Source organism: Nerophis ophidion, linkage group LG23, assembly GCF_033978795.1.
Source record: "Nerophis ophidion isolate RoL-2023_Sa linkage group LG23, RoL_Noph_v1.0, whole genome shotgun sequence".
Taxonomy (NCBI): domain Eukaryota; kingdom Metazoa; phylum Chordata; class Actinopteri; order Syngnathiformes; family Syngnathidae; genus Nerophis; species Nerophis ophidion.
The window spans coordinates 7571118-7590009 of record NC_084633.1 but is presented as its reverse complement, the minus strand read 5'-3'; the positions used below and the strand labels follow the sequence as shown (position 1 = coordinate 7590009).

Here is an 18892-nt window from a genome sequence, read left to right as displayed (position 1 = left end):
CCAGACTGGTACTGTATATTTACGTATACCCAAGTGATGTATCAAATCCTCTATCTTGTGGAGTTTTAATTTTGATTCACGTACAAATAGACTCTTTAATAAGACCTGAGCATGCTCACACGTGCTCTAGCTGGGCTCTGACAAAGCCGTCTCTATTTTATCACATCCTCTCTTAAACCTCATGAATATGCAAACCCGTTTCATGTGATAGTTAAATGAATCACAGTGATGTGCAAATGTCATTTTCAGGTTAGTAAGATGCCCTAACATAAACTTTGATGAGTCGGTGTGGTGGCAAGGTTGTTTTATTACCCTGTTTTCTTTTTTGTCATAAAATCTGTGACATCCACTCTGTTGCAGTGCATGATGGGAGTCATTCCTCTGTGTGGCTCAAAGCCAACCACTAATGGAGAAGCGTGCTAGCTATGAAGTAATTGGCCCTTATGTAATCATGCCCCGCTGTACGCTCATTGTTACGCCTTGGCCTTTTGAAACCCAGAAAGCAATAATATGCAGACAGGCTATGGCACTTTAAGGAAAACTGCACTTTTAAAAAAAATGTTGTTCATCACCCTTTAGTAAAACAACAACAAACTGGTCTTTCCCTTTTCTTTATATTCTGAATAGTGAAAAAAACTGCTAGTGTGAAGCAGCTAACAATGTAGGTGATGGGGAGTCATCTATGCCGCCTGTAAAGCCTTCCAAAAACAATGCATCAAAGAATGCATGTTTTTACGAAAGACAACGACAAAAGTAGCATGCGCTCTCGTCTAAGGTAGCAGGGTCGATGAATGCACAAGTTTACAGTGATCATTTCGTTAAAGGTTTGTATGATATACTTCTATCGTTTAGTGTTTTCCATGTAACTATTATCTTGATATTATGTGTATTTCTTAAAACATATTATGTGTATTTCTTAAAACATATGAGTGTTTTGTAAAGCACCAACTTGGCAGGTTTAAATGAAAGAAAGGATATGTGAGTAAAACCCAAGAGAGTTTAGTTTTTCCTAAATCCAGAAATCATTAAAGCTTTCAGCGCATTTACAATGTTGACATCTATGGTTATATTTTGATAAAGACAACAAAAAACAGGCGTACTCGTAAACGGCGCGCACAACAAAAGCAAGGGCAGGCAACAAACATAGCTGTAGATCAGGGGTCTCAAACTCAATTTACCTGGGGGCCAATGGATGCAGAAATTGGGTGAGGCTGGGCCGCAAGAAAAGATTTCTTCAAAAAATCTAACATGCACTTCTTAATGAGTTCACCTTTGAATGGCTTTCCCGCCCTAGCAACATACTTGCCAACTCTCGCGATCTTTCCGGGAAACACCCAAATATCAGTGCCCCTCCCGGTAATCTCCGGGGACATTCCTTCTCCCAGTTTTCACCCGGACAACTATATTTAGGTCGTGCCGTGATGGCACTGTCTTTAGCGTCCTCTACAACCTGCCGTCTCGTCCCCTTTTCCACCATACAAACAGTGTGCCGGCCCAGTCACATATTGTTTGAGGCTTCTGCAAACCCATGGAAGTGACTGCAAGACATAGTTGAGCCATACAGGTCACACTGAAGGTGGCCGTATAAACAACTTTATCACTGTTACAAATATGCGCCACACTGTGAACCCACACCAAACAAGATTGACAAACGCATTTTGGGAAAACATCCTCACCGTAACACAACATAACAAATACCCAGAATCCAATGCAGCCCTACTCTTCCGGGCTACAATAGAGGGCGGGATTGGGGAAGGGGGGGGGGGGGGGGGGGTTGTGTATTGCAGCCCGGAAGAGTTAGGACTGCAGGGGATTCTGGGTATTTGTTCTGTTGTGTTTATGTTGTGCTACGGTGCGGATGTTCTCCCAAAATGTGTTTGTCATTCTTGTTTGGTGTGGGTTCACAGTGTGGCACATATTTGTAACAGTGTTAAACTTGTTTATACGGCCACTCTCAGTGGGACCTTTATGGCTGTCTATCAACTATGTCTTGCAGTCGCTTACTACGTCTACAGAAGCCTCTATGTGGCTGGGCTGGCATGCTATTTGTACAGGTTGTAGAGGACGCTAAAGGCAGTGCCTCCACGGTGTCCTCTTAACGTTGTTGTTTGAGTAAAGTTCGGGGGAATGATTACCCCTGGAGGGGTGCTAAAAATTGGAAGTCTCCCAGAAAAATCGAGGGTTTACAATTATGACGCTATAAAACTCGCGGGTCGCACCAATATTAAATTTTCACATCAAGGTGCGGGCCGCAAAATAACGTCTCGCGGGCCGCTTGTTTGAGACCCCTGTTATAGATGCAAAATTAAATCATTAAATGCAACCTGGCTCAAGTAAAAACGATGCATGATATATTTGGGACAGTCTTACCAATAGTTGTTCCCTTGACCCAGCCACAGTTGTAGACCTCCATGCTTTTCCAAGTTTTCATCTGTCGTGTAGAATGATGTCTGGAGCACCAAATAGTTCGACATGTCTCTTTTTGCAGAAATGAACTAGGCCTCTTGTTTACTCGGATAATTTGTGCGCTGCTTGCTGCACAACGGCAATCTTGGTTTGGTTCACCACCACTATTTTTCACTGGGAAAAAGTCACGTGTCGGAATACAAGCAAGAGATGACTTTCCATTACCTGCATTGTTTGCTGCCTTGTACTAACAGTTTTTTCACTATTTAGAATCCGCAGAAAATGAAAAGATGTGTGTTCTTGTCTCACATATGATCTATGATATGATATTATAGGCATATTATAGGCAACATTCCAAAATGTTTTGTATATTTTATATATTTGTTAATATGTATTAATTATTTTTTTATATCGCCTTGATTTGACAGCTGAGAAGCAATTAACATCAACAATATGAGATAGGCTCCAGCACCCCCCGCTAACCCAAAAGGGACAAACGGTAGATAATGGATGGATAGATGGAATGAGAGTTTTGTAAGAAAAAATACATTTTTATAACTGGTTTGATCATACATACAACTGAATACAAACCCTGAATATTAGCCTCAATGTTTTCCTTATCTGTCTGTGGATTTGTTGAAGTTATCCTCTGTTTAAATGTGTATATTACATAATGCTGAATTATTATTTGCGAAAGCCAAACATTTTGGTTAAAATCTACCTTGGACTCCAAGCAATCTTTGCAGAAAAGAACTTGGCCATTCACATCAAAGACATGCACACTTGCTTTAGAGGTGTTTGCATTTCTGCGGAAAGCCTATGTGAGCTTCAATCTTACTCTTCCCCTACCCAAAGCAGCAGGACTTTGCCTACCCCACAAAGGAAAAGGATGGTAAGAGTGTGCAAGACTCTACTTGGGGCAGTTCACTGGCTGACGACTGCAAGGTAGTTGGATGAATGAATGTCGGTTGGTGGCTAACATAGACATGCCTGCTTCTTCTGTGAGCAGCACTGTTTAGTTTAAAAAATACGTTTGTGTTAGATTTTGTAATTTCATCTGTTGGCTTCACTCATGGTAGTTTTAGATGTCATTGCTGCACAGGTGACCTGCTTTTGATTGCACCATATGCAACCATGTTGTGTGTGTTTATGGAAGTGGAATTTGAGTTTGGATATTTGCAAATTATCAATCAGTCAAAGTCAAGAACAGTGTGGTTGCATCTGGGTGCTGTTCATTTTGCATGTTAGATTTTGTATTTTGCTTCCCTTTTTCAGACTACATCACTAATTGGAAAACATATCTTCATGTATTAATTGGATGTTGTGTAGTATTAGCTGTATTAGCCATAGAGTTGTTATTCCAGTGTTTGTTCAAATGTATGTGTCTCGTTTGTGATGTGCTACGTTGCACCTTTCATTGTGGTTTTGTTGTGTTGTTGATGTGTTAAACGCCTCGTCTGTGAAGATTGTGCGTAAACCTACTCTTTGTGTGTTCCTTGTGTGGTTTTTGTTAACATTCCTCCCTCATTTTACTGAGCTCCATTCTCACAAAAAGGTAAACATGCTGTTGAAATTGTTCCTGATCTAATTAGACTAACAGCCAAAGTTCAATACAAACAAAAGCCCCTACTCCAGTTTATGTTGTTATCGCAGGCTATGTTCATACTGCATGTCAAGTCTGATTTTGTTTTTGCCCAGGTAGGCTGGGATAAGATAGTTCTCAAACTTCTTTTTGTTTACAAAGTTCGACATCAGAAAAACTTGGCTCTCCAAGTACCACCATAATGACGCACATTAACATAAAGAAGCGTGGTAGACCTAGGTATTCATTCAAAAAAGGTATAGGTTTTACGTAACAGTATATTGAGTATTTTTGGCCACTTTAAGATCACACGCAGTTTGAATATATGAAAATACAACACTGTACATTGCTTGCTTTATTATAGCCTGTAGAGATAATGATATCTTGTATAATATTGATAGTGCTATAAAATAATCACATTATTTGAAAACATTTAAAAAGCGTTCAAGCAAAATTTATTGCTACATTATGTTCTTCAGTATATTTACCACACACCAAATGGCTGACGATTCACTTTGGTCACATATTTTGGTCTAGACCCTTGTATGTATGTTATGATTATTGCAAATCTTCCAAGATGCAACTTTCTAATCAAATTTGAATAACAAGATGTTGAGACTGATTGGGTGGATTAAAGCTTTCTTCTCTGTAAACAAAATCCTATTAGTAGGTTGGCAGGTAATTGTAAACGGGTTTTGGGTTAGTAGATTTAAAATTTTTAAATTAATTTGTGATCGTATTATACTGTAGTTTGTGTTTTATTTCTTAATATATATTTTAACTATCCATGAGCTCTACACTTCGAGGGACTCCCTCTTTACAGAAAGGATTCTACATACAACATAACATAACATACAATACTCTAATATAACGATCATGTCTGTAAATAAATAAAAAAGGTAATCAAGTGATTCTTTGGCGTACCACTAAATGGAGCCCACAGACCACAGGTACCACAGTTTGAGAATCACTGGTATAGACTATTTATCCCACAATGGGGTCCACAACAGAGTATTTATCAAAGTATCTCAAACGTCCAGAAAGTGCCACCCTTTGTTGCTTAATCCCGAAGAGGTTTAAACCACAAAGTAAAACACATGAAAACAAAAAGGAGACATTAAAGAACACAAGTTGACGAATGAGCAGAAAACAGGTGGAACTCACATCAATGCTCCACCACTCCTAGCAGCATGCGTGATGTCATGATGCCCTGTGCACATACGGGTCACTTCATCCACCCATTCTGTTCACATTAGAAATCCCCTTTTTTTTTTGTTCAAAAAGCGAATTACATTTAACAAAAACAATCTAAATTAGGCATTAAACCCTGCTGTGTGGACCTAGCTATCTAAGTACTTTAGCTGGATGTTGATTTACAATCTTTTTTTTTGGTAAAACCGGTAAATTAACATGTACTCTAAATATGTGCTCTTAACCTAGTATTGAAAAATTCCCATTTGAATCAGCACCAAATAGTACAATGTTTCATACAAAACCATACTAAACCGCTCAAAGGCATAGCTATAGACAGATAGTGTTTTCACTAGACTGTATGTATTTGTGTAATCTTTGAACCCCTGCACACAAAAAGCTGAACATCTGGCAAAACACGTACCAAAGTTCTGTGCTATTATTTTTCTGACAAATACACAAATACCCCAAAGTTTGACTCTGAACTTTTAACTGCTTGTGCAGCCCTTTGAGACACTTGTGATTTAGGGCTATATAAATAAACATTGATTGATTGATTGATTGAACTGACCCAAAATTACTTGCACAGTTAAATATGTTCTCTACTAAGCAACCTCACTGTAACTTTAGGTTGTTTAGTGAATCCTCCGCAACATTTGATGCACATCTTTATGGGACTGACAAGCATGTGTGTAACATTTGAGCAGGGTCAGTTGAAAAACAGGACTTATCAAATATTATTTCCTAAGTCATTGACCATTTGTCTAATGATTAGTAAAACCTGCGGGTAAGGTTTGCATCAAATGTAATTTACAATCAGGTGAAAAATTAAACCCTTTGGGTTGTTCAAATTTACATACTGTAGATTGATAGATTGTTAAATAATTCATAACCTGTTTTTTCCATCGTTTGTCTTGTGCATTAATAAAGTACCACAGTTTCTGTCCATCTGAACTTATTTTATTTTATGTACGCCGCAGTGTCAAGTGTGTCTTTTAGACCCTTTTCTACGAAATTTATTCTGAATTTCACAGTATAAAAAAGTTTCTGTTATTACAGGAGGAGATGTCGGACTTCACTGGCTCTAAGTCGGCCACTCCAATGTCCTTGACCGCTTCAGATGTGGAGAGGGAGGATGGTACCAGTAAGAGCACAGAGGTGCAGGCGGCTCCAGGGACTAGGTCGATATCAGTCGGTAAGACACTCAAAGGTGCAACTGATTATTTAGTGACAAAGTATACATTTGTCAACCTTGATATTCTGCTTTCTTTAGGTTTACCTGAAAATGAGGACAGCTCAGACGTGAAAGACATCATCGAGTCCACCCCTGAACTTGATATGGATCTGACTGGCTACAAGGGATGCAGGTAGTACTATAAAACACGCACCGTTCATACATTGTATTTAAGTAATGTTTCTCCAAGTGGTGAAAATCTTGTCTGTCCCAGCACCCCAACTAAAGGCATTGAGAACATGGCGTTTGACCGCAACACAGACTCTCTGTTTGCAGAGCTGTCGTCTACAGGGGCAGGTGTCATTGGGGATGTAGATGAAGGTGCTGACCTGCTGGGTAAGTTCCAGCTTGATGGTGCAATTTAGTATAGTGTTTGACATTATGATGCTGCAAATTCAATTTATCTCTGTGATTGCTTGGAGCTATTATGCTATGACAACGAACAAAATGACTTCCAAGGTATCCTTAAGTTGTGTATCTGCATCAAAGTATGTTGTTTTCTTCTCCTCCAGACATTTATTAAATTTTTTGTCAAGCGTAATGGCTTGCGGAAATTACAGTACTTAAAATATTGCTGCCGAGTGCACTTGCACAGTCTACAGTAAAACTTCCAAAGTCAAACACACTTCATTTGTGTGGTGCCGGTTGACTTCGAAGTTGTTCTAATTTCAAAGACAAGTGAATTTGTCTGTACTGGGCTAAAACCGACGCCATCGTGAGACCTTAATTAACTTTAAAGGCAACGTTTTAGGTTGTACAAGTTTAAAGACATAGTAACCACTGTATGATGAAACTAAAGTAAAACTACTACTACTGCTTTGACGATGCCTGACAAATATTTAATGGAGCAAAAACACAAAGGTTATTAGAGAGCAGTACTGTCACCACAAGTGTTGTTGTGATGTTTAATTGTACTGCTTAGTTAAAGCCTTTCTTATGTTACAGGAAGTTCTATTTACAGTTTTTGGTTATTACTGCTATCATTGAACTCCAAAAATCTCAGAAAAAGCCAAGGAAAAGTCTTAAAACTGAATCCAATGTTCAGGATGTATGCTGATGTCACACATGGTGGTGCTTTGAACGGCAAGTTTTGTTTTACTTTTGGGGTTGAGCTCCGGAGTTGTTCATTTTGGAGATTTTCCTGTGGTTGAATACAAACATTCAAAGTCCTATTTCAGCTAATTAGAGCTTAGGTTTCATTGATACTATTAGACAGGTGGAACTTATTCAAATGTGCAGATTTTTAACCACTACAGGAGAACTGTCCCATCTTCACATGGTATACGACAGGCTCTGTTCCTGGCAAATAATTTCAAATATGCAACACCTGCTGTTTGCTGCAGTTCCAAACCACTGGCTTTGGTCCAGCAGTTAACCATCTGCCTGTGTTAACGTCACCTTTCTTTTCCCTCCACCATGTCTCATCACCCTGCTTATGTCCATAATCCCAGTGGAGTATTCTGGTGTGTATGACCTCAAGACCTTTCCATCGCCAAGCATTCTTTTGTTATGTCTCCTTTTTAATTTCACGTTCTGCATAATGCACCATAGCAGCAACTCACTTAATATTCAAGAAGTTTGTTTAAGTTTGGCAGTTCTTAGCTAATTTTGATTGCGTTATACAAGCCAACATGACGTTCAGTTTCATGCATAGAGGATGATATTCGGATACCTTTAAAAAAATATATTTTTATCATGATAAATGATGAATGATGGTCATATTCTTTATATTTTTACAAGCCTTAGAGAGCATCAATTGCTATTTGCTAAACGTCAACACTGGCTCCTCATTTCAATCATTCCGCTGTCTCAAACTATATCTGCATTTCTTTTTTTTTTCTCTCTTTCTCTCTCTCTCCTTATTCTTCCCGCCTGGCTGGAATTGCATGGTTTTCTCAGACCTTAGTTTGATTGGTAAGACCTCACCCGCCCTTCCCATCCTGTGCCTGCCAGTCATGTGATGTGTGCTGCGTGCAAGTTTGTGTGCTTGACATTTGTAGTTTTGTTAAACTGTAAATCAAATTACTATTATTTACTATTTATGTTGTTTTTCTGTAGTGTTTTCCTTTCCTGTGGAGTAAAGTAGTAGTATTCTAGCTTTCTGTCAAATCACATAACAAACATGTCATATAAACATGTTCCGTTATTATTCTTGTCAGGTATGGGCCGTGAAGTGGAAAATCTTATTCAGGAGAACTCGCAACTGCTTGAGACAAAGTAAGTTCCTAATACATGCTTCAAGAAAAGCATAGGCATAACTCTAATCATAACTATTAGGTTTCAAGGATGCTTTATGGTTGTATAATGTTTGTTGCTGAGAAAGAACTACACAAACTCTTTGGTTGTCTCTGTCTCATCATCTAACCATAACGTTTTAGTTTTTTTAAGCAAGTATTCAATGATATTACATGTTTGATGTATTGCACATCTCCTAAAAAGAGGAAGCAGTGTATTTTTTTGGGCTGTCTTCATCTAAGAATTTTCATAGTCAAATCTGATTCGTTAGATTTTGCCTATTGTTGACAATCAGTCGAATCTTTGGCGTTTTTTTTTTGCTTTTTTTAAAGGAAAAAGGTGTATACTGGCTGGTCACTAGGGATCTGTAAACTCATAAGGATGTGCTCTAGCACTATACGTGAATATTCCAAAGTTATTTTATGGTACTCATAACAGGAATACAGTCTTACAATAAAGTAAACAAACCAAATATTTTATTTGCGATTTTTTTTTTCTCCTGAAAAAATAAAGCTAAACCACAGTTTTCGAGGTCCTCTGCTTTGGCTAAATCAGGCATGTCAAATTTCCCTGAACGCAGAAATCTGAGTTTCTAAACATAAATTTTTGCGTCAAAAAATCAATTAGGCCTTTTTAATGAAATAGCAATAAAAAAAAGATTTTAGTTATTCTACAAATTTTAAAAAGTTCCGAAAGAGTTAAGATACAAATAAGCTGGGAGTAAGCAAGGTTACAAGCTAAACCTAATAGGACGAACATTGCAAATAAAATACATTCATTGCACAGTTTTCAACTTTTTGTCTCAGGAAATCAGGTCGTTGGCACAACTTGCTCCTCTGTTTCCTCCGTTGTGTCCATTGTGTCCTTTGTGGTTTAATTAAAGTTGCGTTGCAGCTTTATATTAATGTGCTGTGGGGTTTATAATTGTTTTGGCTTTTGCAATTGTGCTGCTGCTAAAAGCTGTTGTGTTGTGGCTTTAAGATATTGTCTTGTCGCATTTGCATTTACTGAGACCTTTCTTGGCCACGGTAGGTATCAGCCATTCTTGTTTATATGACTGATCATTAAAAGTGCTATGGTAGTAAGCAATTATGCGAGGTCATTGTAAACATAGGACAAACATTGCAAAAGTTCATGGAAAGTCTGATGTTACAAAAATATATATGGGAGTTTTAATTACCTGGTGCTAGTCCTTAGTCTTTAAATTAAGATAAACAGTTTATAATTAGTATTTTTGTGTATCTTATGTTCGATAGTTCATGTTTTGGCTCTATTAAAATATTTTGCATATAAAACGATAAGATGGCAACTTGTCCAAAGTGTACTCTGCCTACCGCCTGAATGCAGATGAGATCGGCTCCAGTCACCCCTGTCACCCCGAAAGAGACGAGTGGTAGAAAATGGATGGATGGATGGATGGGATGAAAAAGATAAACATAAATATTCACTGTAAAAATTGGGACTTAGGGAAGTTAGGATATAATTAAAATGGATATTTTAAAAATATTTTGTCCACCTTTCAGTAATACATGCCTATTACCTTAGCTGATTATGTAATCCCTCTAACTTCATATATTCTTTGATATATATATATATATATACATGCATTTCATATTGCTATATTTGTGATTGTTATTTAGTGTAAATGTGTTAAATTATGTTTTTATCTACTATACAAACTAAACATTTCTGTGGTACATTACATGGAACATGTAAGTGTCAAAAATACAACCAAAAGAGGTTGGTAGGTGAGAATAAGTCAAAAGGTAATATACAATGTTGAAACGCACCTAATGGCAGGAAATGTAGTCTGGATTTTTAAAATGTTCTTTGAGTTTGCGTGGCAGCACTTTAATAGAAATGTTCCACTTTTCTCCCTCAAAGGGTGCTCACAAATCCCTGCTAAATAGAGGAAGTAAAAGTTACAACAAAGTTTTCATACAGTATGTGAACTAGTCAAAGGGTCATTACCTTTGCAAAATGAGCGCTACACGTCTAGGGCGAGGCGCATGATGGCATGACGAGCTTCATGTCTGACAGCAGCGCATCCGGACTAACCTCAGTCATGTCCCACATGTAGAAACATCCTCCCAGGATTATTAGTAAAGAATTATTTTTTTTTTCCAGACAAATAGCTTTTTTATTATAAGAGATGTGGAAAGCCACAAAACAGCAGGCTGTTTATGTGACGTCACACCAGGAAGTAGCGATCGCTCTCCTGTGACAGCCGAAATTGAATGCAGATAAGAATGATATTAGTCTCTATAAACTATTTGTCTTCACACAAGAGTATTTCACTACAATTTTAAGAAGACATAATGATCGCAATAGATCTATTGTCCAAACACACCTGCAGTATGCGGTTGGTGAATTGGGTTCATACTAGATGTCGCACTGCAAGGTTGATAATTTAATCAGACTGCCCAAAAGGGAATAAGCGGTAGAAAATGGATGGATGGATGGATGCTCCGAATTGAGGCGTTAACTACTTGAAGACAGCCAGAGTGCATTGTTTGATGTCAAATTATTAATTCTGTCTATTTGTAGCTGTGCTGTGCTAATAGTGCTTGTCAACTAAATCACTCCTCCATAGGAATGCCCTGAACGTGGTAAATAAAGACTTAATATTGCAAGTGGATGAGCTGACCTGTGAGAAGGAGATGCTGCAGGGGGAGCTGGAGACTGTGCTCCTGGCCAAGATGAAGCTGGATGACAAAAACCGAGAGTTGGAGGAGGAACTTAAAAAGTATATTTGTAATGTTTTTTTTTACACTTTTTGACAACAATTAAATCTGGTGTTACTACTCTTAAATGTACATAATTGATGCTAATTTCCAGAGTGCGACTTGAGATAGATGAGGTGCTACATAAAACAAAAGAAGAAGAAGATGTGAGTCGGTGTAAACACGTTTCTTGTACCTAACACATTTTTTGTCTCTAAAAACAATTTTTTATTTGCTGCCACAGAGCGATGTACCCACAGCCCAAAGGAAACGCTTCACCAGGGTGGAAATGGCCCGAGTGTTGATGGAACGGAACCAGTACAAAGAGAGACTGATGGAGTTACAGGAAGCAGTGCGGTGGACAGAAATGATCCGGTAGGGAGATAACCGTATGTATGTGCTAAGCCTTTTATTTTCATCCTAAAAGATAACATAATACTCTATATGGTCCTCTTTAGGGCTTCAAGAGAAAATCCATCTCTCACAGAGAAAAAGAAATCCAGCATCTGGCAGTTGTGAGTCCTTTGATTATTTTTTTTTAAACAGCAGCCTTTAGTTATTAGGCTTTTTCTTCCCTGTGCAATTACTGGAATGCATTTTTCTCTTATCTCCTTTGGGATGTGCTGTTGAACTGGCAGCATTAGGTAAAACGTGGTTTAGTAAATAATGTTCTATCCACACCTACTGTATTCCCTGCCTACCTACCTTCTGACACAACCGCTCCTGTTACGAAGAGATACGACATTGATACGTCATCATCCATTATATTGTGTCGTTATGCAAGTGCATCAGTTTTGTCATCACAAACTGTTCAAACAATGTTTTTTCCTTGTACTTTCCTATTTCCCGCCTGCTGTTTTTCCATATTGGTGTTTTCCTACTGTTTGCTCTAAGGAGAGGACTTTAAAAACCCAAAGTATGTGCAAAATCAATACGATATTAGGTGGTAGAGCACATATTAAGTGTTAGCATCAGTGTTTCTCCTGCCATACTTTGAGTTAGACTTTTTTTTGTATACAACATATTGTTATTATGGAACAAAATGGAAATTTCGTATCACAGTTATTGTGACTAAAATGATCACGGTTATTATTATTATAGCTGTATTGTTGAATGTGCTCAAAGAGTACTTATACACACACAAAAATGTTTAGACCACCTTTTATTTAAGAATGAATACATAAATAGACACAGAATACACTTTCTTGTTCCTGGCTTCTAAACAGCCATATTATTATTTGAGTGCTTTAATATGTTCATCTTCTTTCGTTTTGAAAAGCTTAGTTGCTCAGACAGCAATGTTTTTATACAAGTTTGAATTGGGGTATGTCGTTTCTTAATGGAGAAAGATATTCATGTCTAATTGTTTTCATGTTAGAATTTAAGCAATGTAGCGCCCGTCGGTCCGTAGATTTATCAAAGTGTAGTTACCAATCATAGTTTTTTGACAAATTTGATTTATACAGTAATACAAACCTGTCTGGAGTTTTACCACCATTATCACGATCGTTACATCCCTAATGAATATTAATTAAACAAAAATACTGTAAAAGTTGTAATTACAGCTGCAGCGTTTATTTACATAAAACACAAAGAGAACGCAGCGTTCATTAAAAGCAATTTATTTTTATAATGCTTTTTTTTAATCTTTAATAATGATTTCCAGTGCATGAGAAAAGGCAAAGGAAAATGTATATTGTGGGATTGCAGAATAAAGCAACCGTACAGCAGTACACACCAAATCCATTTTAAAGTGCATGCAAAAGGAGCTAAAGCTAAATGTTGACTACTCATGATATTGAAAATGCAGCTACTACCATCTTTTGGAGTTAATAAAATCTGCATCCGGTGTATTTCCAATGTTAACTGACCGCCACTAATTATATGCTGCAGCAGCTATTTGATTTGGTAGACAATGCACCCAGCGGCGACTAATGGAGACACTTTGGTTAATTGAGTAGAGGCAATAATTGGAGCATTTATGTCAGGGGTGTCAACATTTTTTCCACTGAGGGCCGCACACTAAAATATGAAGGGATTTGTCATTTTGATGTTTATCACTTTCAAAATCTTGAAACTGGAAATTATGGCCAGGGAATAAAATATAGATATAGGCAACATACACCTCATTATTAATGTCATTTAAATGAATTATTAATGGTGCCTCTTTTATTTATGGTGCCTCTTTTATTAAGCAATGTGCTTCCAAAGAATAGAATGTTATAGCTGACGAGTTTGAAGATACACTGCAAACTGATAAGTCCGCTCTTCTCCCAGTCTTGATTGAAATAGGCAGGCAAAATCATCAATATTGCAATTATTTCCTTATAAAAACAAGTAGATACTGGTATTATTAAGGTTGTCTCATACTCCCAGCATGATTTTGCGTTGTTGCACAGTAGATGTTAAGTGATCTTGGTTGTCTTGGTTGGTGGGTGACACTTTGTACCTCTCGTTTTCCTCCCACCTTACACTCTTCACTTTGGGTGGCTCCTGTTTTTTCTTTCTGGGCTGTGCGGAACTACACTGCCTGCAGCTTCAGCAGACTCTTTAGCTCCACCTCCAACACCCCTGCCATAAAGAAGATGGAGCCTCAGTCCAACGTAAAATACAACGCTCCGGGCACCCTGGTGAAACGAAGCAGCACATTCTCTCAGTTCCCTACGGAGAAGTCCAAAACCTTCGACTTCCTCAATGAAGAGTAAGGAAAGCATTCGGGTCAATTTCGCAGTACTTTATGATCTGTTCTGTACAATATTTGTGTGTGTCTGTGAATGATAAGAAAATAATACCATATTCATATCATATAGCAAAGATCAGTGCAGTTCACCATCACGCAAAGAGCAGAAGCGAGCCCAGTACAGACAGGTCAAAGCTCATATGCAGAAAGATGACGGGAGAATCACTGCACACGGCTGGAGTCTTCCAAGCAAGTACAAGGTAGGGCTGAATGGGAAGTGGTGTAGTGGATTCTGAATGTAACAAATTGAGGGAGATTAAATGTTTTAAATATGGTGATAGGGGACTAATGGTGGACAAACGGAAAACAAAATGAACCTGCCAGTGCCCGTATATTTGAGACCTTTGGAACACAAGGATGCTTCTTTGAAGGTAATGCATTACTGATTTTATACATATATATATATATATATATATATATATATATATATATATATATATATATATATATATATATGTATATGTTTATGTATGTTTGTATGTATTTATATATACATATAAGTGTATATATATGTGTGTGTGTGTATGTATGTATGTATGTATGTATGTATGTATATGTATATATATATATATATATATATATATGTATGTATGTGTATGTATGTATATAGTGTATATACGTATACAGTATGTATGTATGTGTGTGTGTATGTATGTGTGTATATATATATGTTTATATATGTGTTTGTGTATATATATATATATATATATATATACATGTACAGTATATGTGTGTATGTATATCTGTATATACAGTATGTATGTATATGTATGTATATCTGTATATACAGTATGTATGTATGTATGTGTATGTATATATATCTGTATATACCAGTGATCCTCAACAGGTGGACCGCGGTCTATGCCCAGACCCAGCGACGTGTCCGTCTGGACCCAGCACGAATTATTGTAAAAAAAAAAAAAGTTTTGGTTTTTTTTGGGGGGAATTTTTTTAATCAATCCAACAAAACAATACATAATAATGCAATCAAATTCCAAAACCAAACCCAACCCATATATATATATATAATTATAATTATTATAAAAAAATATAATAATTGTATTTATCTTTGTTATCGCTAGCGCAAGTCAACGTTCTTTGTTGTTTTTAGTCAAATATCTCCACGTTTCGTTTACACTTCTCCGTGTCTCACTCATTTTGTCTCTCTCTCTCTCTCTCTCTCTCTCTCTCTCTCTCTCTCTCTCTCTCTCTCTCTCTCTCTCTCTCAGAGAGAGAGAAAGAGAGAGAGACGGAGTGAGAGCAAGAGAACGCCACTCTGATTGACTGATTCCGGGGTATGGGTTGTCATCTCTATCACAACGACGCGCTGATATGCTGTTACCACCTGGGTCATACAGAGCTCATGCCACAGGCACAGTGCATGGAACCTTTCACTGCAGGCACACAGTTGTCTCGTATCGCTACTTCGCTAACTGTTCACTCGTCAGTCACTGAATGTGAATCAAATCACAATGGCATGCTCCAAGTTGGCTCAGGCTGGTAAAAGAAAGGTGGACAGGGAAAACCAACGTTTCAAGGAAGAATGGACAGAGCAATATGTTTTCATTGTACCTACTGCAAGTACTAAACCAATGTGTCTAATATGCAACAGTACTGTTGCTCTGGTGAAAAGTGAAAATCTGAAACGTCACTATCTGAAAGAGCACCGTGAATTTGAAGAGACATTTCCTCATGATTCAGAGCTAAGAAAAAAAGAAATTCCGAGGCTGAAAAAGTCATATGAAACATCAAGCAATATTTTTGTTTAATCTATGACTCAACAACAAATAGCAACAGAGTGCTCACTCAGAGTGGCATGGGTTTTGGGTAAACACAAGAAGCCATTCTCTAATGCAGAAATAATTAACGAATGCTTGACTGAAGTGATGGCTGCCATGTTTGAAGGCAAAGAAAAGGAGGAAATGACAGCTAAAATAAATCAAATCCCACTCTCTGATGCCACAGCTACCAGACGTACTGAAATACTGGCTGGTGATTTGTCCAAGCAGCTTTGTGGTGGAATAAAAAACGCAGAGTGCATATCCCTAGCAGTGGATGAGTCCACTGACACCACTGACAATGCTCAGTTGTTTTTTGTGAGGTATTATGATGAGGAAAAGGGGGAGTTTATAGAAGATGTTTTGGGCCTGGCGAACCTCAGTGGACGAACAAATGGAGAAGACATCTCTAAAGCAATATCAGAAATGCTGAATGAAAAAGGGATAGATCTGAAAAAAGTTGTGTCCATTGCTACTGATGAAGCTCCAGCCATGTTGGGGAGAGAGAAGGGACTGGTTCCGCGTCTGAGAGAACACCACCCTGGCCTGATATCTTATCACTGCATAATCCACCAGTCTGTCCTTTGTGCAAGTCTTGGAGAAGTGTACTCTGAAATCATCACAACAATGATGAAACTCATAATCTTCTTGTAAGCATCATCTGCACTGCAGCACCGCTTGCTGCGCACATTCCTAACAGAGGTAGATGCTGCTTTTGATGATTTGCTCGTGCACAACGTCAGATGGCTGAGCAAAGAAAATCTTTCATGTATTTTATGGGATATTTATTTTATTTTTGTTAATTTTAAGAAAATGTTAAACTACTACCTACCTCCTGCTACTATGTAAGCTTGACCGATAACAAACGGACCCAGCCTGTTTCCAAATAACATTTGTGGACCTTCAAGATTTGTACTTGAGGGCCCCTGGTATATACAGTATTTATGTATGTGTATACATGTATGTATATCTGTATATACAGTATGTATGTCTGTGTGTATATGTTTGTATATATGTATATATGTGCATAAATGTATGTATATACACATATACATTTATGTAAATATACGTATACATGTTTATATATGTATACATGTATATGTATATATGTATACATATTTATATATGTATATATTTATATGTATATAAGTGTACATATGTATATGTATACACTATGTGTATATTTGTATATGTATATATGTGTACATTTGTATATGTGTGTATATGTATATGTGTGTACATATGTATATGTATATATGTGTACATATTTATATGAATATATGTGTACATGTGTATATGTAAAAATGTGTTCATATGTATATATGAGTACATCAATATATGTATATATGTCTACATACTGTATATATTTGTACATATGTATATATGAGTACATAAGTATATGTATATATATCTACAAACTGTATGTATATGTATATACGGTATGTGTACATATGTATACATATGCATGTGTGTGTGTGTGTGTAAGTCAAGTTATGGATAATTGTGCTTAAGTTACTTTCACTTTTTGCCAGCTATGGTGCGCTGCGGGGGTCAACCTTTTCGGGTGTAGGACGTCAATCCAGTCTGAGCTCCCAAAGCAGATGAAGGGCTCTCACAGTAGCCTGGATCATTTGGAGCAAGAAAACAAGGTCAGAGTGAGGATTTTGGGATTAGCTGGTTGCAACCGTGTTTGTGTAGGTGCAATAGATTCCTTAAACAAGCTTTATCACAGGAACAAGATAAAGTTGAGCAAAAGGAGGATCTGATTCTTCAGGATGAAATGTCTAGTCGTGTGTGGGTGTGCACCAGCACCCACTCTTCCACCAAGGTCTTAGTTGTGGATGCTGCTCAGCCGTCGGACCTTATTGACAGTTTCTACGCCTGCAACACCCACATCGTCTGCATTGCCAGTGTGCCAGGTAGATGTTTTTAGAATGCTCTCATCTGTGTTATACCAATATTAAAGTATATAATGATTTTATGACTTTCCTCACACATTCTAAAACAGTAGAAGTTAAGACAGTGGTGTCCAACTACGGCCCGCCCGCGTCTTCAATTGGGCCAGCGAGACGTCACGAATTTTAGCATGTCACATGCCTTTTAAAAAGAAAAAAAAAGTTTTAGATATTAAATATTGTATGAAAAACAAAACAACACAATACAGCATTGGTTCTCAAACTTTTTCACCAAGTATCATCTCTGAAAAAACTTGACTGCAAAGTAGGCCTAAGTATTCATTGAAAACAAGGCAGAAGTTTTATTTAGCGGGTGTATTTAGTATTTTGACCACTGTAACATTACGTACAGTTTGAACAGTAACATTATTTGAATGTAGAACAATAAAACACTGTACTTTAATCAAATGATTTTTTGGCATATCACAAGATGGAACCTGTGTATCACTAGTGGTACACATATCCCAGTTTGACAACCACTGATATAGAGTGTAGTACTAAAGTATTTTTTATGAAGTAATGTAATAATATTGAACAGTATTTACCGGTACTTTGTAGAGTAGACTTCTACGATTTATCTTTCCAGCTGCTTTTCCATCAAACACGATCAGCAGCTTCTCTATATGTTCATGTATAAACTTCTGTCATTTAGATGTTATTTTAACACCTTTACTCATTCTGCCTTACTTTTAAGTTGTGTTACGCTTAAGTCGAGGTACCACTGTGCAATACATCATTAAGGATATCTGTTGGGGTACATTTTTAGTCGTCTGCAGCTATTTTTTTTATATATGTATATTTCAGCACTGAATTTAATCTCCAGGTGTGTCAGAGTCCGATTACCCCGCAGGCGAGGAAGTACCTCAGGATGTGGACTCAAGCCAGGGTGACGTGGTGTCTCTGGCTGGCAGCGTGGCCAGCGTGGGCTCAGCAGGCAGTGACAGCGCCCTGGCGGCTGAGGGGACCACCGCCATACCCCAGACGGCCAGCATAGGTGTTTTTGACCAGCCAGCAGAGCACAGTGCCATCTCTAGCTCAGGTAATTTCC

General features: G+C 37.7%; 1 protein-coding gene across 6 annotated transcripts in view; it reads left to right on the top strand.

Annotated features, from left to right (window-relative positions):
* spag9a (sperm associated antigen 9a) overlaps window positions 1–18892 on the top strand; it is a 52674-nt gene that overhangs the window by 20100 nt on the left and 13682 nt on the right. For 2 of the 6 annotated variants that reach the window (XM_061885056.1, XM_061885060.1), the window contains exons 6-21: window positions 3265–3351; window positions 6239–6374; window positions 6453–6546; window positions 6628–6749; window positions 8313–8327; window positions 8573–8630; window positions 11242–11394; window positions 11487–11538; window positions 11616–11746; window positions 11830–11886; window positions 13908–14072; window positions 14182–14311; window positions 14393–14482; window positions 17422–17538; window positions 17622–17808; window positions 18668–18883. In XM_061885056.1, coding sequence (XP_061741040.1) covers window positions 3265–3351; window positions 6239–6374; window positions 6453–6546; window positions 6628–6749; window positions 8313–8327; window positions 8573–8630; window positions 11242–11394; window positions 11487–11538; window positions 11616–11746; window positions 11830–11886; window positions 13908–14072; window positions 14182–14311; window positions 14393–14482; window positions 17422–17538; window positions 17622–17808; window positions 18668–18883 — 1810 coding nt within the window. Of the gene's footprint in view, window positions 1–3264; window positions 3352–6238; window positions 6375–6452; window positions 6547–6627; window positions 6750–7864; window positions 7877–8312; window positions 8328–8572; window positions 8631–11241; window positions 11395–11486; window positions 11539–11615; window positions 11747–11829; window positions 11887–13907; window positions 14073–14181; window positions 14312–14392; window positions 14483–17421; window positions 17539–17621; window positions 17809–18667; window positions 18884–18892 lie in introns of all 6 variants that reach the window. The other 4 variants (XM_061885058.1, XM_061885061.1, XM_061885057.1 and 1 more) reach the window with 3 other exon arrangements.